The sequence below is a fragment of the Furipterus horrens genome, unplaced genomic scaffold (assembly GCF_987537825.1).
Source record: "Furipterus horrens unplaced genomic scaffold, mFurHor1.1.pri manual_scaffold_2, whole genome shotgun sequence".
In the NCBI taxonomy this organism is placed as follows: Eukaryota; Metazoa; Chordata; class Mammalia; order Chiroptera; family Furipteridae; genus Furipterus; species Furipterus horrens.
Window position 1 is genome coordinate 28,954,773 of NW_028327172.1, and position 24,955 is coordinate 28,979,727.

Sequence of the window (24,955 nt, forward strand, 5' to 3'; positions counted from 1 at the left end):
AAACCTGTATATTGTCCTTATAATAAAGGACAAGAAAACAATAACACTGTTTATTCAAGTGAGGCCATTCTCCCAAATTGGTACTCAAACTCCTAAGAATAAAATATCACTATATTCCTTTCATTGTTATTCCAAAGCAAAATGTCAATTATCTGAATTAAAAAAAAAAAAATCAATAAGCCTCGACCTAAATTAGATTAAAATCCAAAATGTTTGACATTATTGTTGAAGGCTAATTATGATTAAACTTTTTGTCAAATAACATGTTGTTGAACCTAGAAAAACAAAAGTTGAACCTAAAAATAATTTTCAGTCTATAGTTGAAATTAAACATTACAGGGACAAAATTTCTACCAGGCTATCACTGATTTGAGTATTTTTTAGAATATTCATTGATTGTACTAAATGTACACCCTCAGATCATTCTGCTCTACAAAATAATAACAAGCAATATATTTGTAAATTATTCAAATGATAACAGACTAGAGCTCTTTTGAATCATAACCACTGTTATTTAGGGAATGACAAAAATTTAGGTAGAAAAATATTTATACTTATCAATTGCAAGTTTCTAGGACTATATCAATGCTATATTTTTCATTTTCTTATTTCTGAGAAGAAGAATTCTTGGTCTTATGGAAACTCTCAGACTTATTTTGAGAGATTAAGTTTTCTTGATTATTACCAAAACAGATCACAAGTGAAAGGCCTGAAATGTTACTTTGTGGAACCACTAATTACAATTTAAAACTGCTCATGATATAAAATGGACAGAGACCACCAAATCATTGATTGGCACAGGTCCACATTTCTTTATTCAACCCCAGAAAGCTAAGTAAGAAATGGCAGGCACCATTTAACCATAGTATTGTAATGAATTTTCATTATCTTCACTCTTGTTCATAACCCAAACATCTTTAAAAATCATGTTTAAATAATCTGAAAGTTATCAGGACCAACAGGATGATCTTCCCAAAGTTGAGTTATTTAAGACCAGGGCAGAACACTTACTGATTTCTGTTTCCCATTGGGGAGATGTTTGTGTATGGGTGGGGGGTGGAGGGTAGGCGAGGTAGTTTCCTTGAAACTAAATGTATAAACAAAAAGGGATTTGTTGTTTTTCCTTTTCTTCATTCTATGATCTTTTTGGTGTGTGCTTCGTGTATATATGTAAAAGGAGAGAGAGTTCTATTTATTTAGCCCTCAGCAGTAATTATATATGATACATTCTAAAACGTTCATACCTCATGTCTTCAAGTCCAACTGTAACCAACAGAGGGGAGTTCCTGCTTAGTTAATGGTCATATTTTCCTGTAACCCCCAACTCAAGTCCTGAAAGTCTAATAAAGGACAAGATATCAAGTGAAAAGTAAAACTTTACCCTAATGAAGAGGATCTTTTCTCCCACTCGGTATCTTCCTTGAGAGAGCCTCTCCACACAGAATTTGTTTGGACATTTGCAAGGAGGATCCTCCGAAATCCTTTTCACCTGAAATAGAGGAGCAGGTAAGTTCATTCTCCTTAATCAAGCCCCTTTTAGATTAATCGACTCTGTGGGTTCAAAGGCCCCTGGACCACTTCTGCTTTTAAATGTGTTCTTTATCAGACTATGAGCATGATATGAGCACAGAAATAGCACATTAAGTCTAATTGTGTAAAGGTCAGGCCCAGAAGGCACTTTCTGAAGGCCAAAAACTACAGTCAGGTATGAGCTGGATGACGACAATGATAACGATGCTGGAGGATAATGAGAAGCATATCATTTGACAGCTGAGGAATGATGATCTGGGTTCTCACTTTGGGAGGATTAAAAAGATCACATACATTGGGTTGCCAAGATAATTATATTGAAAACTAGAATAGAATGTATGTTAACATAGCTAACATATGTTTCCTCATTATAATTTAACAATAGGAATTTTACCCATTTAAACATAAATCAGAACAAGTTATTTTTTTTAAATTAGATTATGGTTTCATCTTATTTTGAACTCAAAGATTTTTTTTTAAAGAAGTCATCTCTACTTCACCCACGCTCATCCAGCAATTCGCTCCATGTCAGTAAGCACCACCTACCAAAACCTACTTTTGTGGCAGTATCTTATATGCATTTTATAAAACTCATGTCTGATATCAGAATTTACCTCTATTTTATCTATCCCCCTACTTGTAGAAAAAACCTCATCTAAATAATATGTGCACCATGCTTATAAATAGTCGTAACTATTAGAAGACAATATATAGTCCGTGATTTAAGGTATAAGGTTTATATTTTATGTTTTACTTTGTTGGGAACCTGTCGTGATATGTCTCGTAACTGTCCTCTCTTCAACTAATCGAACAACCAACCAAACAACCAAAAACAACAATTTTCTGTGTTTTAAGTCAAAGTTTCCATGGAAGACATATCTAAAGAATGTGCAGCCTGCATCTGAGAAGCTAGTTAGAAAAATTTCAGTTTCTTACGGCATTAGCTTGGACTCTCCCCTGTCAAATTCTTTCTTCCACAAAGAAATGGTTCCTAGAGTTTTGTCATCAAAGATACTCAATCATCCCCTCAAATAATTCAATGTCTGACTTCCATCAGCCTTCAACTAAGCAAGCACTCTGGGTAGAGTAACATGAACTCACCTGTGTGTTGTTGTAAAGGACATAAATAGCTTGGTTTACATCAGTTAAGAGAAGTTCCAGAAAGTATGGAAGCATAAAAAACTAGAGGAAATGCTAGAAAAAGTGGAGGAATACTGAAGAAAACTTATCTTAAAAACTACACAATTAGGCCTCTGTGAAGACATAAAGAGAAACCAGTATCACAGCTCAGGGGGAGAGAACCAGCTCTGGGATACATATTTTCATCAGTCCCTTCTAGAATCCCTAATTCTGCCAATATCTGAACCTATACTTCTTAATACTTATTCTCAACATATCAAACTATATATGAGTTATTGAGTAACCTTCATTTCTATTTGCTCAATTGTTAGTGATTTAAGGGGGAAGATGGTATTTCATTACAGTTAAATCCTTGAAATAAAACAATTCCTTTATGGCATATACTATGTGTTTAATAAATGCATATTGAGTAAATAAAAGAATAGACAAATAAAAACATGAGCCTATACAGGACATGGTAAGAAATTAGTGCAACAGATTAAGACTGAATTTAAAGACTCTTACTAGTGCCTTTCATTGAAAACTGAGAAAACTGCCTAACATCACTAAGTTAGTGATTAGGCTAACTTAATTTTTTCTAAATCTTTTCTACCATATCATACATAGCCCATATACACATCCACCTGCTCTCCAAGTATTAACAGAATTCTTTCTCTAGAGACTTTTTTGGGATGGATATTCTTGAACAAGATGGTGCTAATAAAACAGTAAGTCAGCGTCTTAAAAGCACATGGTTCAAACTTCAGTAGAGCCATCGTTAGCACAGCTTTACTGCCACAGAGTAATTGAGCCAAGGGTAAAGTGGTGTTCAAGTTGTTCTCCTCCACTAAGCAATGACAATCACAGCATGTGTATAAAAAGTATTTCCATCTTGAAGTGTTCTTAAACAAAACACAGAAACTGCTGGGATCCAATGAAGTGAAATACAAAATACATTTTCTCAAGTGACCTGCCCTTCTTTCACGATTTCTGAGCTTTGAAAATGGACTTGTATTTTTTTTTAATCAAGGGCTTTTTGTAGTTGCATGAGAGGTGGAAGCAGAAATGGAAGAGACAAGGCCAGACTGTGGGTAGTCGAAATACATTGTTAAGTAAACTGTGACAGATGACATCTGTGCTTCTTACATTACCTTGGGATAAGTCAGTCTGGCAGGTGTTCCGTTTTGGGCCAGGAACCCAGCCAGTTTTCTGCTAAAATGGGATTTCAAGAGGAGCCTGATTACTCAGAATTATACTATCTCTCATCCCTAGACTGAGGAAGTTGATGGAGAAGAGGAAGAAAGTAAGAATGGTTTCTTAGAACTGTATTCAACTCATTGTGTGGGAACCAGCTCAACATGAGAGAATGCAAAGAGAACTAAACCCGACCCCACCATTTTATCACAGCTGAATCACTCTATCAGGACATCGAGGGAATAAATTAATTTGAATGGACTCCACTGTGTGTTCTTTTTATGATATCTTGATTAAAGAATGTGGGATGTATTATCCACAGAAAGGGCCACCTTTTTTTTTCACTCGATTTTCCACAGTTCCCCTCATAGCAAACTAAGAAATGTGAGAAAACACTGAAAGTTTCAAAACTGGCAGTTACTGTTGAAATTGTTCACTGGAATATGATATCTTAACACAGGTCTGCTCTTCTTACTCTTTTCTCTTTTTTTCCTCCCTCTTCTTTTATTTTCCCTCTTTATCCTTTCTTCTTCTCTTTTTTTTTTTTTGATACAAATAGTAGCTTTGCCAGAGCAGAAATAGCCAATATTTTTAACTGAACACAGGAACTTTGCAAGCCCTCTCTGTTTTATAAAATATCCCCATCCTAAAACACAAATTGGAGTACATGAATTTCAGTTTCCAATGGCTACATACGCTTCACATGCAGTGAAACAACTGCCCTAGAAACTATTTATTTTTAATAATTGATGTACAAAGCTCTGATTTAAATCATTACTGAGGCTCAGATTATGTTTCTTTCTTCTACTGTCCCTGAGATAAAACAGTTTGGTGAAAAGCTATCAGTTAAACAGATGCAAGTATTTCAATGACATTTCCCCAACATAGTATGAAGGAGACTATAAGAGATTTCTGTGGCCAAATAATTTGGAAAATTCCAGGTCAAGCAAGATCTTATTATGGAACTCACTAGTGCCTTTGATATACCGTGGTGCATTGCCAAACTCTACACAAGGGATAGAATAAGCTGTATTTCTCAAACTAACCTAACCATGGAATTCTTTTCCCTGCAGGGCATCTGGGGGTGTTAGTATTTGATTAAACATTCTTGGAGAAACTCTGGTTCAAAGTGTTTCAGAACATAGCATTCTACCTGGCAATGGTACAAAAATACCCACTTTGCACATTTCCTAAATTCAATTACAATCTCCTAACTAAACAGACAGTTATGTCCCCAAGCTCTGGGAAACTTTAAAGGAGCTTTAAAGCACTTGTGAGACCCCCTTCCTTGTTTCCAGTTGAGAGACTAGAACATGGAGGAGGGAGAACAGCCATGAGTGACAGTCTTGTCATTTTCATGGGAGTTTGTATCTCATTCTACTTCTTCTAAACGGAAGCATTGGAAAAACTTTCCAAAGTCCCTTTCACAGTTGTGTCACCACCTTCTCCCTCCCGTCACTTTCGTCCCCTTCTCCAGGATAATGGATGGCCACATAGGGGACAAGCTGGTGGAGACAGGGGACCATCCTAGCTGCTCCTCCCAGGTTCATACAAATGGCTTCAAGGAGCAGCATCTCCTCCCTCTGCAAAGGGCTGCCATTTTCAGAGCACATTCCATATGAACAGAACAAGGAAGAAGCTTTTTTGTACCTTAATTACCCACACTGATAATCTACTCAACAAACAATGGCCCTAATAGACAAAAATTAATAAAAGATGGTCCTTGTCTTTGAGAACAAGGATGCCCCATAGAGAATAATGGGCATTTACACCCAATAAAGTACCTCATTAAATATATAAAAATACTTGGGGCACCAAGGACTACTTTGTCAATTTTACCTGGAAGGGAGATGCCAAGGAAAGCTTTATTATAGGAGGCTACACCGCCTGAATTTTAAAAGATGAAAAGGTGTTTAAACGTAAATTTAAAAGATGAATAGGCATACGGTAAGGGAAGCAAATGAGGAAAAACCCAGAGCATGAATATCCTTAGGAATTGGGGATGAGCAGGCATCTTTACAGTGGATCCCTCAGAATGCCAGGGTGAGTCTAGAGGGCAATAAAGCTGGGAAAGACAAAACAGGCAGAACCTGAAGGCTGGTATGACATATAAATGGGTTGGGGATTTACCCTTTGATGTTAAAGGAAACCCCTGTATAATTTGCATCAAAGTGGAGTTCCATTTGGGTTGATCGTCTGGTAATAATAATGTTTATGGAGAATAATGTCAAAAACGCATGTGTCAACACTGTCAAACATCAGAAAGTATCCTCATAATCTGAAGACTGAAAAAATGTATTGGATTCAGTAATTTATTAATTAGGAGGTTAAAGGTGACGCTGGTCAGAATTCTGACTATAATGCATTAAAGAAAATGAATGGAGGTGAAAACTGAGGGGAAAAGGACAAAAATCAAGTGAAGTTGCCCCAGAGCAACATTTATAAGAGAAAGACTAAAGGAACATCTTACCCCAAAATAAGTCTAATCAAAAAAGTATAATTGAGTGACAAGAACATTGTTCATATCAATATATAAAAAATGCACTGTTAACCTACTATTGATACACTTTATTAACTTATAAAATAAATAAGAAATACTATAACAATAACTGATCCTTAATAACAGTCCTGTGATTTTATTTATTTTTCTTGTATTTTTTTCATTACCATTTATCCCCTATATACCCCCCTCCTCTCACAATCACATTGTTTTAGATGATATTAAAACACCCTTGCCTATTCTTTAATTCCTGAGTAGACTAAACAAAAGAAAACAAAATTAAATTGTTACTGGCTAAGATACCTTGACAGGCTACATTTAAGTTTGTTACCTTTAGCAGAAACAAGAATTCTCAACCTATCAGAACAAAGTGATATTTCTGCTCATGTGAATCTGCAGCATAAATTAGAGCGTCACATGGAGGAAAGCAGAAGATGGGGAAATCTCTCTTTCTGTATTGTGTGGTGCCAACCAGCCGCTGTCCCGGGCCTTTAAGCTCAGGCCCCAGAGAAGGAAACGCTCAGCTAGGGGCCAGCCGTCCTTTCCAGCCCCATCTTCTCCATGTAATGGGCATTATGGTTGCTGCTAGTTTCTAAGGATGCTCCCCATGTATGTGAAACATACTTCACTCTGACATTTCTGATGCTAGGCTATACAAAATACACATGCTGGGAGGTAAATACATACACACAAACACACCACTTATATTCAAGAACTATTTGACAGTCAAGAGAGGTAGCCAGAGAGTTTTAATTCATCCTCTTTGCTGCTACACGCAGAATCTGTGATTACAAGGGTATGATGAAAATAGTTCCTAGTCTGCCAAAGACTGACTCAAGGACTCTGCTGAGCAGAGGAATGGGGGGACCTCAGAGTCAGACAAAATTGGATTGCAATCTAAGCTCCTCTCCTTTCCTCAGCAGGTGATTCAACTTCTAAGTTTCTGTTTTCTCAACAAGAAACCTGTCTTACAGATAGTAAGAGCACCTGAAGAACAATGCTAGACCTGGCCCACAGCAGGCAGTCCAGGGCAGTTCTCTTCCGTGCTAGGTAGGTGACTGTCCCTTCTTTAACAATCCTCAAGATCTCATGCCTCAGGTGTCTCATCTGTGAAACGAGGAGCCATAAACCAATGACAACAGACTTAAGTGTTTTCAAAGCCAACTTTCAGGAAGTTGATATATGATACTAAAATTTTAGATACCATTCAGAGGAATTACGTGACACTTTATTTGAAAAAACTGACTTGGTTTTGGATCTCAAAATGAATTATAGAACTACACTTTTTCATAGGATTTTAAAGTGAATTTCAATGAAATTGAAATAAGTAAAAGGTTAGACTGATAAGGGATTGTACAGAATGAGTTTTGAAATTCAAACAAAGACTAAGTGGCAGTAAGAAGTCTGACCACTTTTACTTACTGCATCATCCAATAAGTTTCCTGTGCCCTTTTTTCCAGAAGACTTTGAGGAAGGGGAAGGTGAAGGAGAAGGGGCAGAAAGTGTTTCTTCTTGTTCGATCTCTTTTTCCAATTTTATCAAACCGGGAGGCTCCACACCATACCTTTTAAAAGATACCAGGTCAATAAACATGCATAACTTATAATGATCCACTTACCATATGTTACATTTGATTATGAACACTATAGGAACAAATTGATGATTTTTTAAAAACAACATTAACTTTTCTTGGCATGAAATAGAAAGTTCTTAAATGGTATCCCTTTAAGCAAGGGAAAAACATATCTGCTTTGTGTGTGTGTGTGTGTGTGTGTGTGTACATATATATGAACAGACATAAAACACATAATGTACTAAGATTAAATAAGATATTACATGTACTATATAAATGAATCAATAATATATAACCATATAAAATTTGGTCTTCAACTTTCATATTTACTAGCAAATGATATTAGTACTATAATTTAACTGCTATTTTGGACACAATCTTGTTAAAGATGAAAATAAAATCAGTTGGAGACAAGTTGAAAACAGCAATCCCCCAAAATAAACATTCTTAAGTGATTTAACAGAGGAGAAATTCACTGTTAATTGTATATCTCCTATGGGCTCAGGAACAATGGACTATGGGTTATACAAGTTATTCTCTTAAGAATAATATAATGAAAGCATGTCTAGTGTTACTAGGAAAGAAAATGAACAGAGAAGAAAGAGAAACAATAAAATAATATGTTAAAAATTATGTACTGTAAATTATAAATACCATAAAGTTCAAAAAAAGATAAAGAGAGAGAGAAATGGGGTTGTTATCCGCATTCTTACCTCCCATAATCATATTTTTGTTCAACTAAACTTAAACTGATTTGGTTTCTTAGATCTACACCAAGTACATCTAAGGTAGAGGAGGCCAGAGATAACTCCAGACTTTATGAGCTGAGAAGGACCTTTGGGATCATCTAGTTATACACTTTCATTTGTACAGGTAAGAATGCAGGTCTGGAGAACATATAGAACTACATAGAAGCTGGACAAAGATGTAAATCCAGGTTCTCTGACTTCAGGAATGAGCCCATTTTTTTCTGATATTTTAATAGGTGATCATATGTTAGAGAGGAGAGGGAAAAGTCACAGATTATGGATAATCTACAGGGTAAATAATCTTTAAATAGAGAATATAAATATGTTGACAATATGTCTAAGATCTTAGATGAATAACATAATAAAACAGTATTAAATGTAAAAGCTGAGATTACTGTCTTATTCTAAGGGCTTGTTATTTTAACTGTTCAGCAGATATTTCTAGGAAAAAGCAATCTCCTCATTCTTGATGCTTTGTTCTTATAGAGGTACTCAGTTTAATTCCTGGCCTTTCTCCTTCATTAATCACTCTTCTCCATTAAGTTAAAGGATTTATCAAATTGTAAATCGAAGAGTAAGAGGAGCATGTTTGACTCAGTTTACGCTACATCTTCTCGGGAAGAAACTGCCCACAGAGAGGTCTCTATATGAACCTCCACCCTGATTCACCTTTCCTTGTAACTAGGTGGTTAATGGGCCTAATCCTGCAGTTCCATTAAAGACAATAAGCATGCCCGTCAACATGAACTTTATTCATAACAAAGATGGTATTTGATGTTTCATCTACTACGCATTTCTAATTTTTTTTCAGGATTCAGATGGTAAGGACAGGTGTTATGTGTCAGGTGCCCTTTGAGTGTTGGAAAACATACTGGAATTCAGTACAAAAAAGTTTAAGCTGGAACAACTTAACTGAACAATTGATGTTTTGAGAAATACCTCTACTGAATGGAGTAATTTTTATTGACAAAAACCACTGGCTAAAAGACTGAGACAACATTGATCATATTGTTTTTTAACCTTTTATACATTTAGCCGTATAATGGGACATGAGTTGAAACGTGCTAGCCTGCAAATTCTCCAACAGTTGAGACCACTGTCAGATTTGCAGCATCCCCGGCAGCTAGCACAGATCCTAGAACATAGTAGGTACTTACTACTGTTTAAATGGGAAAATTTCCTATGTTCTCATTAAACAATAACTTGGGGGTCCAAATATGTATTTGGTTTCACTGTTTGAGATTTTTAAATATATATCACTTTAATAAAAACATGTCAATATTATATAAATGCTTTACCAAAAAAAAAAAAAAATGTTCTGGATGACCATAAACCCTATCCAAAACTAAAATACCTTTTTTTTTAACTTTCTAGTACTTAGTAATTACATTGAACTCAGCCTACCATTTCATTACTCAATATTGACAAGTACCAACAACATTTGCATGGAGATGTGTGCATCATTCTTCCATGAGGAAGACGTGAGCTAACTGCGCCATTAACCTATTCTTTAAATTTAGCAAATCAATTAAACTCAAGGAGCCTGCTTTCCATCAGGAAAGTAGAGATAAAAATGGCCTGCACAAGAGGTCTGATGAAGCAGCGAAGGGAGGGCGGAGGAAGAACATTAGAAAAGCCACCGCTATTGAACACCTGCATGTATCTGGCATGCTAGGGCACCTCCACATTATTCCTGAGCCCCAGTTTTATTTCAGTGGGAAATGGAAAATCTAATTCTTATATTTGAATATTGTTAGAAGGAATTAAAATGGTATCCATTGCACTCCCATCACGACCTCTGACACGTCACAACCTCTTAGACCACTGTTAACTGACCTTTCAAATGTTGCACAACCAGACAACTGCAGCACTAAGGCACTTTTGTCAACGTTTTTACTTTTAAAGTATATTATACCACCAAACTAAGTAACATAACAGCGTCAAATTTAAGATTTAGAGTAATATTATTACAATTATTTATATTACAATTGTTTGTATCCTTTACAAAAAAATAAACTTACAATAGGCTTTCTTTAAGTCAATTTTCTTAGAGCTGTGGAATAGCAGAAATAACTCAGCACTAGAATGCAGCAGACCACGTTATAAAGTCAGCGTTGCTACTGACTCACTGGATGAACTAGAGCAGGCAACTCTTTCTTAATTTCCCTAGACTTCTGAATTCTTAATTCTATCAAGGTACAAAATTTTATGTTTAACGTTCTTAAGAGAATAACATAAACTGGGCAGTGAAAGTAGAGGAATTTAAAACACTAGAAGCCACAGCCAATTAAATGTCAATCCTAAGTGCAAACATTATATCTGAAGGTATAAAGCAGGTCAATTGGAAAATATGATTTCATTTGTAATTGTAGGTGGATTCACGCCACCTTTCAGAAACAGGTTACATAATTTTTTTCTTTTTTCCCCCTTTTCTTTACAAAGTGAAATAAATATTAGAGTGACATTAGGTTTCACTCAATGTCTGATACAAAGCAAATTAAGTTTGGATGAAGTTGGTGACACAGTCACACATGGAATTTTGTCCTGAATATTTTTCTTTATCTGGGAATGCTGAAAATTAACTATGCCACTGAACACAGAAAATCAACACTAAGCTCCAAATCTCTGCTTATATTGGCTTTTGAATACTTCAGGCTGCCTAAGGTACAGTCAGCCAGTCCAGAAATGCACACTTAAATACTATTCGTTGGCTTCCTGTCTGTCTGGAGATGTCAACAGGCTGTAAATCATGAAATTCCCCTGGGTTGGGGGCCCACACCTGCAAGCCAACTTAGTCACCAAATAGGCCTTTTAGTTCTGCTACCCAAAAGGCTGCTTCATTATGGTTTCTATGATTAACTCTATACCACTTCACATTTCTGTTCTGTCTCTGAGGTTTTCACAAATTTATACTGGGTTCCCTTTCTTTCCAACTACAAGATTTCAGAGTTTGAGGGGAGAGGGGTCTGCTGTAGCTCTCAAACTGAATAAGTGCTTGAAGTAAGAAGCTTGAACCCACAAAAATGAAATCCTCATATCTGTGTATATCCCAGTGATAAGAAAGTAGAATGAACACTGAAAGGGCAATATATATTCTTTGTCTCATTAAATAAATATTACAAAGTACTAGGGAAGGGGGTCTTATGGTTAATGACTTTATGATGTGATTCTAGAAATGGACTTTTCATTTTTCTGGTATGTGACACACTTTTGAGATTGTTCTAGGTGAAATAATTGAGCCCCAAACCAAGTGCCAAATGAGAAAATTTACTCAAATTATTTAGGAAACTATGGTTTTCTAACAAAAGACATTGGGGGCTGATTTTACTAGAACTAGAGTAACAAATTTTAGAAACTCTTCCTTTTTAATGCATGTAAAAGATAGGTTACACATTCTTGCAAGGAGATAGATTTAGATTTGGAAGAAAAGTTCACCCATGTGAAAACATATGATATTCTCAGTAGTCAGAGTCAAGTGTTTTAACTAAGATGAATTAATTAATAAGCCTTGTACATAAATATTTTCCTTTAAGCAACATTTTACTGGGCCATGGATTAAAATAGGAGACCAACAAAATTATTTGTAAAGTATATATCTTTTGAATGGTCATGAATTTTGTTCAAAATTAAGGAAGTTCTCAGAAATGAAAATATAAAAAGCACCACTATGAGGTTGATTATTGATTATGCCTACAAATCAAAACATCAAGTGTTTTACTTTTATTATAAAGGTAATCTTAATTCTGTAACCTGTAAAAAAGTTGAATTCATCGTAATTTTTATTTAGAAACAAATATCAAAGCCCTGTCATTAAAAAGATTGTTGAGGTTTATTGACCTGCCTTTGCTGAGTGTTTCACTTTTCAGAAGGCAAGCATGCATTATTTTACACCCAGAAACTGATATCATTCCTGAAATATTAATGGAGGGATGTCACTCTCCAGTGATGATAGCTCTATTTAGTTGAAAATAAAAGTAAGTTTAACCCATGAGAACAAAAATAAGTGGTCTCATTCACCCCTCTCAGAACTTGGAGAAGCCCAAGGCTCTCAAAGGAGCTTCACTGCTTGTTCCCATGCAGGAGAATAGGGCAGAGAATCAGAATTATTGTACTAATCATATCCAAAGTGATGTTGATGCTTTTAAGATGACATTTATGTAATATGAGAAGGAAATGTTTAGCATCAAATACAAAAAAAAATCACCTACCAGCGATAAAATAAAAACTCACAAGATTGTACTGGGAACACTGTTATGCTCAAAACACATCTGCTTTGCGTACAAATGCATGTTGTGATTCTTCAGAGCTCTCCCAAAATCACTTTTAGTGTTGGCTAAAACTGTCTTAATAATTTATGTAATCCTCCATGGATGAATAGGGGGAGGAGGAAGCACAAAATCAGGATCTAGACATAAGTTTATTGTATATAAAAAAAAAAATGTAGGAGTAAAATGAGATTAGGGGATGAGTTTTTCGTTTTATCCCCTTGAACTCATATGCTTCAACAGAGGGCTGAGGTCGTGAGATTTGGGTTTATTGGTTTGCCATTTATAAAGCACAATTGAATGTCTATAGAAACAAATCTTCAAATGTGTACAGAGAGAAACTTCAATAGACACTGGTACTTAAATGTTCAATCTATCCAATTCATAGTCAACTGTTTAACCTTGTGCTGCATACAGCACAAGTAACACCCCAAATAATCTCTTTGCATATTTTCTCTTTCTCAATGTAAGTGTGGAATAAATACTTCACACCACTCAAGGAGGTGAAGAAAACGAAAAGCAAAACTTACAAATTGAGTATTGCAATATAAGGGTTATCTTACTCCTTAGATAACTTGTTTATGGAATTAGTAATATTTTCTTTGTAACATGAATAAATACTGCTTTTGTCAGCTTGCATGATCTTAAACATAGAAGGATATGGAGTGACCCCTTCTTATCACAAATAATAAAAGAGTAATCATCATAATAGGTGGCAGGAGGGAACTTTTGGAGGTGATAAATATGTGTATGGCATAGATTGTGATAATGTTTTCACAGGTGTATACTTATCTCCAAACTCATCAAGTTGTATGCATTAAATACAAACATCTTTGGAGAGGTCAATTATATCTCAATACAGTGTTGTTGTCTTCTTTTAAGGAGCAACCCAGAATCTCAATTTTAAAATATTTTGGGGAAAAAACAAAATGTAAAACTCTTCATATGATGCTTCACCTTGAAATTGACCAAATATTTATGATTCCCTTTCATTAACCAAGATTTTGATTTGCTTTATATACTATAATAAGGGGCAATTTATGCCAGATACAGAATTGGAGGAAATGTGATTCCTAAAGGGATTTTGTCATCGGGTAGTATGTCCTCTCCTTTTATGACTTGATCATAGTTAAAATATTCAGTTAAGCAGGATTTCCAATCAAAATGTTCAGGAAAAAAAAAAGTATAATTACAAAAAATAAAATAAATCCAGAAAACAGGCAAATAATATAAATTATACAAATGAAAATGACAATTCCCAACTAATTTTGTGGATAATGCAATTCCTTCTCTTTACCTCTCTATGACAACTTTATGATTCATGATGCTCTTTAGATTCATCTAGTTAAAATATGAAGGCAACAATATATAATCTGGCACTTTAGAACATTCGGACAGTATAATCAAAACAAGCAACTAAACTAAAAGTCTTCTGCCTAACCTGGTACGTGGGAACTCTAGATCACCATGTTTCTCTTACTCTAGCATTCCAGTGGCAGCAAGTCGTTTATTTATATTTTTATTGTTTGTGCCCCCCCCCATATTTTTAACTTCCCCCCTTTTAGGAGATATCTTCTGAGTCCTTCTTATTCCACTGACTGAAGCTATTTGTCCTGTAGGCCAGAAGCCCCAAGACTGGCAGAAGGGTGGCTTTGCGGAGTTCTAGAGGCAACAGGTACCTTTGTCTTGCTCCCTCACAGAACCCAAGAAGGAGGCAACACAGAAAGGGAAAGGAGTTCTAAGTAACAGGCAGACTCAACAAGCTCGAACTATGCCTGAGTAGTCAATACCTGAGTGAAACTCTCCCCAAAGGCCTTCACACAGTATCTGGGAATGCTGTGGGAGAGCACAGAGAAACCTCCAAATGTCTCCAGTTGATTCGTTCATTACTTGTGGAGTGGAACACCAGTCATATTTAATTTGAAAACAAAAATTTAACTAAAGAAATCTATCTCTCACCCAATTATTGTGGTAAAGTAAAATGCATTCCTGGTATACAACTTGATAAAATAATGTTGACTATGATGGGGTTACTTCTTCTGATTACAGGGTAATTTTTTACTAGATCAAATAAAGGTCTCTTTATTGGCAGAATGGTTTCCACCAGTTGCTATAATTTGCTAATGTGCACACCTGTATTTTCTTTTCCTTGATTTTCTTTATAAATTTCTCTTTGTGAATTTACACCCAGAGCTAGCTCTCATTTGATCTTAGTGGTTAATCTGATTTCAACTGTAAAAGTATAGCCAGATCTGGATGAGAAAACATTTTTTAATTTATTCTGGTTTTATTTTGCATTAAGACTTCTTCGATGATTTAAAATGTCATTTCTACTTTTTTTGGCTTCATAGAACTACCAGAAGCCCTGCTTGATGGTTTGCAAGAACACATGACATAAAGTCAGCTTAGCTAATAAAATTCCTTCCTCTGCTTATTTAAATACAATTACAATTTCCACAATTGCTTCTTGTTCATTTATTTTTTTGCAGGAAGCCTGATCCCAAAGATGTCTCTATATAAGAATTCTAATATTCTATGTCTTTCTCTAATCAAAATATGGAGAATAATTTAAAAACTATTCCCCCATTCAAAATTAGAAACTAAAAAAGCTGAGAGATGAGATGTCGAATGGGGGGAAATGAGGAAAAATGAACAAAAGAGGAGGCCAAACATTATTAATAAAAAGTAAAGAGGGAGATATGGGATGAAGGATTAAAGAAGGAAAGTAATGGGAATAGACTTTCCAAAAATGAAAGAACAATTCTCACATAAAACTTTATGTACAGGATTCTCCGCCACCCCCCAAGAAAGCGTGGCTTTGACAACAGGATCGTGATGTAAAGAATATCGGTGGCATGCTTTTAGTTTGAATGGCTGCTCTTGAGATGCTGCTACTGATCATATTTGAAGGAATAGCTTCCTCGGCAGGTTCACACCAACTACAAAAAGCCATCAAGCTTCTCACTTGCTTGGATGCTGAGAGGGTTCATGTCTTAACATAGTAGCAGTGGTCTGACCTACCTGGCTGCAATCCGGCCCAGCTCTAGCAAACAGAGACACACTTCTCTGGGTTGCTTGTGGAGGACTGAAAGACAAGACAGAGGTGGACACATTTACAATAGAAGGGATTGTACAGCAGCTCAGTGGTGAACAGGCTTGCCATTGACCCCTGCATCCCTCCTGCTCCCAGGAAAATAATCCTCATTCTAATATTCACAAAAAACAGCCTACCACACAGAAGACTTAACTTTACTAAAGTCTCCAAGTAGTTTTTAAAACTCGTTGTCTAATTCTCTTCCCCAAAGCCATTAGTCTCAGGAAATCTCAACCTGCATAAATCTCACCCTAAAATTATATTATTTAATTAGTTAATTTTAGTAAGTCAATATTGGAAACATATGTGGCTATAATCATGACATAAATACCTTATAGGTATTTTAAAACATACGGCACACAGAAGACTATGGAATAAAGACAGACCTTTTTAAAATCCTGGGTTTACTTTCACTAGTGATTTTAGCAGAAATAATGTAATGAATAAGAATAAAAATTACAAACCACAGTTCTTTGTTATCTCTTAAGCAAAGATATCAAGTGATACCCTGAAATTTAATGTCCTCTCTTAATGAAATCTAGTTAAGTGATAATTTAGAAAGAAACACTGACTGGATTTTATAAATATATAGCAATATATACCATCAGCCAGCTTTGCTCATAAAAGGTGAAAATTAGAAGACTATTATGTACATTAACATTTTATTTGAATATAATATGATTACTTAATAAATCTTTACCAATTGCTTTGGACACATTCAGTAATGTTAACAAATCATACTTGTATTTGTTGAGCCTACCAGAGAAGTATGTACTACTTATATTTCTTTTTAAACAATGATTAGAGAAATTTTAAATGTTATTTTATATAATACCTAATAAAGATAATAGATATTAGAAAAAAAATATTGCATTGAGAGTGGCCTTTACATAGACACAGTTAATATCCTGATTAAAAATATATTAGCTTATTGATAAACTTCAAGAAGAATTGCAACAGTGCTTTAATTCTTAAACACAGAATTTTATAATTCAATACCCCAGCATTATTCCATTCCTCTTATTTAAACATCTAATTTCTTCTTTACACAGAATAAGATATTGGCAATATTTGGTCCATGGTCACCAGAATGGAATTTGGAGGGAGTGTGTGGTGATTAGAAAAATACTCCAACTTGGATTTTAATTCTGTGATTTCACTTAAGTTTAAATAGATGAGGGGTTTTACATTATCATAAAATGTCACCTTCAAAAATTTCTAAATACATTTTAATACCATCAGCAATGTTTATTAAAGCAGAATTCATTGTAGAATTTCTGAATTATAGAATACTTTCAATCATGGTAATATAAATTTTAGTTTCAGCTGACCCTTAGTAAATTGTTATAAAATTCTAATTGGGAAAGTCTGATATTATTTTTAATTAAAAGGGCTTAAAATAAAGTTATTTAATACCTCCAATGTCAAATGCACCAGTAGTTGTCTCTGGCTAGGATGATATAAACTTCACACCTTTTGCTGTATTAAATCAACTTCAGCACAGTGTAACTCATGGACTGTCATATCACATAGGCATCAATTACAAACGGAGAACAATAGCAAACAACACAAAACAGAAGCAAACAAATGAAAATAAATCTTCCTGTCTAATTAATTTCTTTTGATTTGAACTTTTTTTTTTTTTTGTAAATTCTGTCCACAGTACCAAATAACAAGAGTTTTGAATGAGAAAAAGAATACATAGACCCTGTGGAGAAGAGTTTTAAGGTCCTGCCTAACACCCTCATCTTCAGTGAAAGAAAGCTGTGTGAAGCAAGTGGTTAAAGCACAGGAGCTTTGGATACAATCTCATGCATTTCTTGATGAAAACAGTGTCAAAATATTAAAAAGTTTCATAAACCAACCAAATTCAGTCAATGCGCAGTCAATAACCCAATATAAAAAGTAATGATTCCTTAGCCATTTTGTTGTACATATTCTGAGGACTATATAAGCATTGCAAGTAAACAGATACATTTTATGGAAAATAAAAATCATTCTGAAGAAAACAATAATGTGGGTAATGTAAGAAAAACAATGTGATATGTAGGATGCATCACTATTGTGTACTTCTTTGTTTCCTAAATTAAAAAAAAAAAAAAACAAACAATTAATTTAAAACAGCTTTCATATGCCCAAACTCAAATATCAAATCTGGCATGGATGAATTAGAAATTTAACTTGGCAAACTGAAGAGTAATTGCACGAATCTTCCTTTAAATCCTTAACAGAACCAGTCTATAAAATTTAAAACTAATGAACCTATTCTTCAGCATCATTCCCTAGGAAAATGCTAACAGAAAGATAAGGTTTTACTTTCCAGTATTTTTGGAAATACTATCTTTTATAAAGCAATAAAATTGCTTCAAACACGCCTGTAATATTGTCTCACATGTTAATGACATTTTAAATATTAGGCATATACACCTGTGTAGGGGACCATCCTATGTGGTTTCAAGAACTGTAGCCCGAGCCGTGAGCTAGGCCCCTAGGCCTGTGAGACGCAATCAGAACATTGGGAAGGTTAGCGGCAGACATGACTCGAAGGCCACTCAGGAGGTTTCCATGGGAATTGGATTTGAAGAATGCATATTATTCTTTAGAGCTTGTTCTGCTTTTCTTAACTCTTAGTTAACTATAAACAGTGTGTAGCTAAAAATGTATGAAGCCTTGTACCTGATGTCAGTATGGCGCCGGGATGTTTAACAGACTCTGACACAGAGAGGTCACTGTGTTCTTTACGTTTATATCTGTAATCAGTAACTGTCAACTGTAACCCAAGCGTTTAAAGTTTATTGATGATTCATAAGTCTTGATCTTGTATATCCCAAATCCCCTCCTCAATAAAAGGGACCGGGAGAAAGCATTCTACGCTCTTTTCCACTAGAGAGATTTGCCACAGCACTTCTCCTCTAGAGAGATTTGTCACTTCCCATCTCTCCAGAGAAAATACAGTGTCCTGGACATATTTATTCTCTCAGTCGTGATCCTGAAACCTCTGCTTGGCAGGGAGTTTCCCACCGAGCCTGAGCGTTGGAGGTGGACAGCCTTATGCCTAGCACATAAGAACAACACCCCCTGCAAAAAAAATCAATGTTTGAGGACTACAATAAATAAGATAAATCTGTAGAGGTGCAATAACAGCACACTGCCTAGAACAGAGTAATTATACACTAAGTATGATATTTTATGATATCGAGGATGATAAAAATGATGATGATAGTGATTGTGACAATGAATAGAATAAAAAGCAAAATCTTACCAAACATTTTTAGAAAAATCAAGATATAAATTATGTACATGTTTACTTAATTGTATAAACAAACACTGTTACCTTATCTTTATAAAACTAAATTTAAGAGGTGACCAAGGCAAACTCTCAAGTTAATAGATGGAAGCATGTAGTGGCTGTGGGACACTTACTAGTCATGCTACTTGGGAATGTCATTCTATAAAGTCCGTTTTCTGAGGGAAAACAATACTGTGTAGCACATAATACTTTTATGAAATTACACAAAATAATATTTATCGTTATTATTGGCACATAGAAAAGATTTGTCCAAGTTTAGTTTCCTTTATTATTATTATTATATTCACTGTTATAAATCATTTACTTGAAGATTATCTTCATTTGACTTAGTCAAAATTAATTCACTTTTTTTCCTATATGCGTTTTTTTGTATACCTATCATGTGTTAGTCACTATACTAAGAAATGGAAGAAACTTTGGAAAAAAAATTACTATTGGTAGATTTGTATACTTCAGAGTGGTCCTATTGTATTTGAATATTTTATTATTTATATTATATAAGAGAAAATAAGTTCTTAACTTAATCAAATTTCAAGTTAAATAATTTGGCCAGTTTATATAGATAGATATAAAACAAATATCCTATAGCTATTATAATATTGTGCTATGAGTAAAGTTTAAGTAGCAATTACATTAGGACATCTCATTTTGTGAAACACCAAATATCTTACTATTAATTTTCCTCTGTCTCTGAGAATAAAATAATTTAGATAAGTCTATTTTCAATAAATTATCCAAATGGACTATGTATTGTAGATTTTAGAAGATTAAGTAACAAAATGCATGTCTTTGTCAGAATGATTAGAAAGGCAACTTTTAATATATTGCATTTGATCTAAAGCCTTTGTTTTAAATGATAGTCTACTAATTTTAACACATTTACTGATTTGTCTTTTCAAAAATATAAAGAATCTCCTATTTTCACTGAAGTTTAGAGTAGGAAACATTTTTCACTTTATTATTGTAACATCAATATGGTCTTTCACTTTGAGTTAAGTGAAGTAAAGGGGATCACTACTGCTTTCTGTCCTCTGAACAAATTCTCTTTAAAACAAATAAAAAGCTCTATAACCAAGGGTGATTATTCTGCAAAAGGTTTTTATCACTGGAGGCTTCTTTTTAAATAATCAAAACCATTTCAAAGGAAAGTATAATGCAGAACACCTCTGGGAGAGGTAACACAGATCACTATTCAAAAATATGTGGCAAGAGACTCAATCTTATAACCTAGATTCTATAAAAATCTCATGGGCATCAAATGTCAAACAGAATGCTGCTAGCTCCAGGAATAGCAAATGAGGCCTTCCACTAAAGCAAAGGGTAGAGTTTCAATGTCACAGAATCTGCAAGGAGAAAATGTATTGAACCATAAATGCAGAGTTTAGCAAAATATATTGTTTTAACAGATGAGCAAAGAAATGAAAGCATGAAAAATTATTTTGTCCATTTTAGTATCTATACATTATTACTACCACACTCATCTTGGCCTTGAAGGAAACATTTTAAGATTTAGGAAGAAAACAGAAGAATTATATTTTTGGCTGAATATTGTTGAATTGTGAAAATGTCATAAATAATGGCTACTCACCTTCCCAGACTAGAGAACATTTTCTACTATTTAGTAAGAGTGGAATAGTAGAGTGTGTGTAATTCAGAGGTGTGTGTAATTCAGGCTGTATAATTTTCTCATCTCTCAAACAGGTATCTTGCCTTCCTTTTCAGGGAATTTTGTGGTTAAGAGCACTTGGAATACAGTCAGCACTCAATAAATGTTACTCCCTTGCTTCTGAAGTGTGGTCCACAAACCAAAAGTCTTTGCACCAGCTGGGAGCTAGACATAAACACAAATTATTGGGTCCCAACCTGGATGTACTGATCAGAATCTACATTTAAACAAGCTCTCCAGGTGCTGCGTATGCTCTTTAAAGTTTAAGAAGCACTGTATTAAACAATACTATGATTATTTGATAAATGCCAGTTATAATTCCTGTGTCTATGGAGTGGGCAAAAGTAGGTTTACAGTTGTGAGTACATGAAACAGTTTATTCTTGTATTCTCAATTTTTCCGAAGAAACCACTGTAAACCTACTTTTCCCCACCCCTTTATTCTGTTAAAACTATTTAGAAGTGTTTTGAAATATGAAATAGGCTCTACAGATGTTTACGGTAAGTGAGGTGATGATGATGAATAAAGGGAAAATAATTCATGAATTCAATTAGCTTTTAATGGGTGTTATAGGCATATCTCTCCTGCCTGGATCTATAAGGTACAAGAGGTGCCACCCTCGAAAGTGAAGGGATAGTAACAAAATGCTCTCAGCCATCATGTGACTCTCAGTAAAATGATACTGAAACCTTTGAAGTTTTTAGGTAGGAGGCAATTAGACAAGGCAGAGCAGTTTCCTGGCCTTCAAACCTGACCTGAGAGGGGCTGAAGAGCAGAAGAAAAGGCCCACAAGAAAGAATCATGCAAGCTCCTTAATGTCAAGGATGTGTGTATCCGAATTTCTCCAAATAACTATTCACATTGAAAACAGAATAACATTCATACAAATCACATACAGTGTAGAGTTCATTCATAATCTCATCAATAATGGAAGATGTTAACCCTGGCTGGTTTGGCTCAGTGGATTGAGCGTCAGCCTGCGAGCTAAGTGTCGCTGGTTCGATCTTCCAGTCAGGGCACATCAGAGAAGGAAAACTCTGACTCCAAAAAACCTCCGCTGCCTTGCGGCATACCTCTTCAGGGGAAAGGCTAAGGGAGTAAACCCCGACAGAAAATCCGGAGCCGGAGTCCCTAAGGCGGTTTGACGTTGTAGTCAACACCGGCAACTCCTGCGGCGCACCTGAAGCCAAGCTGTATTGACTCCGTCTTTCCCTTGGACCCTTCAGCTGCGAAGAGAGGGGGGGGTCTGCTGCATGGGCAACAGCAGACCCTCCATATCACCCTGCCCAGGCTCTGTAGCTTCAGCTTCACTGAAGAGGACACTCCAGCGTCATCGCAAGATGTCGATTCAACACGGGAGGAGACAGATACCGTGTCACTCCCGAGTCGGACTGCACAGCCATTCTCGGCGGTGCAGATAGACTCTTAAGAAGCTACACCATCGTCTCTCGAGACGGACGGCTGCCGAGCGGAATGGAAGATGTATAGAATAAAATGTAGCTAATTGCCTTGCAAACTGAAAATGTCTCAGCATCGGTAGTGCTCCTTTTTCCTCCAGAACTCAGACCTTATGCTAATTGAATGGGTCAAGTCACTATCGTTCAGAAGAGCAGTAAGACGCATGCGTCTCCTCTAATTTGGTTTATATTTTATACTTCCTTTTATGTGAAATAATCATATGAACTTCTAATAATAATTCAAAGCATAATGTTTTGTAACACAGGGGCATTATCTGTAGAGGTAAATGGTGCTGAATTAAAATCTTAGCTGGGCCATTGAGAAGCTGTGTAACATGGGGTAAGTTATTTATTTTTCTAGGTCTCAGCATTCTAACTTATAAATGATGGTTCTGGGGAGAATAAAAAAGGTAGCACATGTACACTGTTTAGCTCTCATTATTGAGCATATAACTTTTCTTAGAAAAGCTGTCTACTTTCCTAATTTGACCCTGACTCCAAGTCCTGGTACATCTATGATTTCAAGAAGACACTTTTTCCTCAGTCAGATTCCATACTATACTTATGTTTTTTTGTTTTGTTTTGTTTTGTTTTGTTTTGTTGTTTTTTTTTAATCCTGGCATAAGGCAAGTGGCTAAACTTGAGTTTTTGAATTAAAAAGTAGAAAGTGGATTGAGACGCTAATACAGTATTTTATAAAAACAGGTGTCAAAAACCAAAAGTCTAAAATAAGTTGTTCTTGGGAAAGAAATAGAGTGAATATAAATAATCCAGAGTTGAACAGGCACCCTGAAATTGTTAGCTCACATTAATACGAATAAAAGTAGCATAGCTTTTTCTGCAGAAATACTCTTATAGTCCTCAATATGGACAATAACAACAAAAGATGATTCATCAAACACTGGAAGGCAGGCATAGATTCTTTTTCTGATGCAACAGGTGACATGAAAGTATAAAGTGGAAAACAGTGTGTAAAAATCCATACACAATCATTTTTATTCTTGTGCAGCAACATCACACTATTACTGCAGGTAGATGAGTACTTGACCAATGCTCAACAGGACAAAGGACTTTGTAAAACTGCACATCAGAGTCATGCAGAAGACAGCACCACACAGCAAACATAAACACAGCAAGAAATAAAAATAAAAAGCAAATCACACACATTTGCATGCTTGCACAGCAGATAGCAAACCCTTTTCTTGCTGAGTAGATTCTTTCTCAGAGAAATAGATGAAGAATAGTCACTGGCCTCCAAATCCTATAATCATCCAATAACATAATGATATTGACACAATTACAGAAATCAAAAACTGCATTTTTAAATAACTTCCTCCCTCCCTCCCCTCACCCCCATCTCCCAGCTCACCAGAATGCATACAAATAATGCAAAATAAACAAGTCTCTGGGGAAAGAAATTAAACTAACATGACAATTTCTAATTTGTGTGCTAAAGTAAATTACAAAACAAATTTCTCACATCAGAATATGACTAATTTTAGTTTATTACTTAAAATATATTAGGAAAAATTCATATAAAAGCATCAATTTTAGGACTTAAAACTTATTAAGATTGATAATAAATCATACATTTCTGTAATTAATTTAATAATAAAAATGAGCCACATAAAAATATTTAGCATTACTTTAGGAACGGCAGATGAACTACTTAATCTTTGAAAAATTATTACCTTTACTGTTAGGAAGAATAATGATAAATACAGTTTAAGAACTTTTACACCTCTGCCAAACTGAAAACAGAAAATGCTTTCACACCTAGAGCCTTCTAAACACTCTTTTTCTTTACAATTAAAAGTAAAATTCACTTTTTTAAAAATAATTGTTGGGGGAATATATTATTTTTTGACTGATAGACTATATGCTTTTAAATTCAAGAAAGCATTCATGTTCCTCTTTTTTAATCAAAAGCATAATTCTAAATAGTTCAAGAAATCCAATGAAACCCATTATTCATACATCAGAGACTTGAAAAATAAAATCTCCTCCAGTCACTTATATGTCAACATGGTTTGAGCAACTGGGGTTGGTTGTAGGCTAGCATTACATGTAAAATCTTAAAATTAAGGTATGCTCCACAGAACAAACGTACAGAGATTTATGTCATCTGTTTTCATAGCAGTATAAAATTCTATAAACACTTGAAATGTCTGTTTAACCTCTAATAATGCAAAACAGCCCTTATAATACACTGATATACAAATATTTATGTCCACAAATGGTTTTCTATGCAAATTGGTTCAAACTATATCTTAACAAAATTAATTGTTCATGTTTCAGATTATATGCCATACCTGTTTACTGTCTAGATTTTGTTAGCAGATAACTGAAGAAGATGATATTATTTATAACCCAGCTACTGTTTTTCTTTCAAATTCTAAACATATTTTCTTGTTATTTACTAGATATAAATGTGTGACATCATGTTTCAGAGTATATTGTAAGTCTCCCATATCCTTAAAGTCTCAAGGATATTATCT

The 24,955-nt window shown here is 34.9% G+C and overlaps 1 protein-coding gene across 4 annotated transcripts in view; it reads right to left on the bottom strand.

The window, feature by feature from the left end:
- Window positions 1-24,955, bottom strand: part of GAS2 (growth arrest specific 2) — a 118,746-nt gene that overhangs the window by 48,028 nt on the left and 45,763 nt on the right. For all 4 annotated transcript variants that reach the window (XM_090267621.1, XM_090267620.1, XM_090267619.1 and 1 more), the window contains exons 5-7: window positions 15,952-16,015; window positions 7,766-7,907; window positions 1,382-1,489 (exon numbers count right to left, since the gene is read on the bottom strand). In XM_090267621.1, coding sequence (XP_090123747.1) covers window positions 1,382-1,489; window positions 7,766-7,907; window positions 15,952-16,015 — 314 coding nt within the window. The remainder of the gene's footprint in view (window positions 1-1,381; window positions 1,490-7,765; window positions 7,908-15,951; window positions 16,016-24,955) is intronic.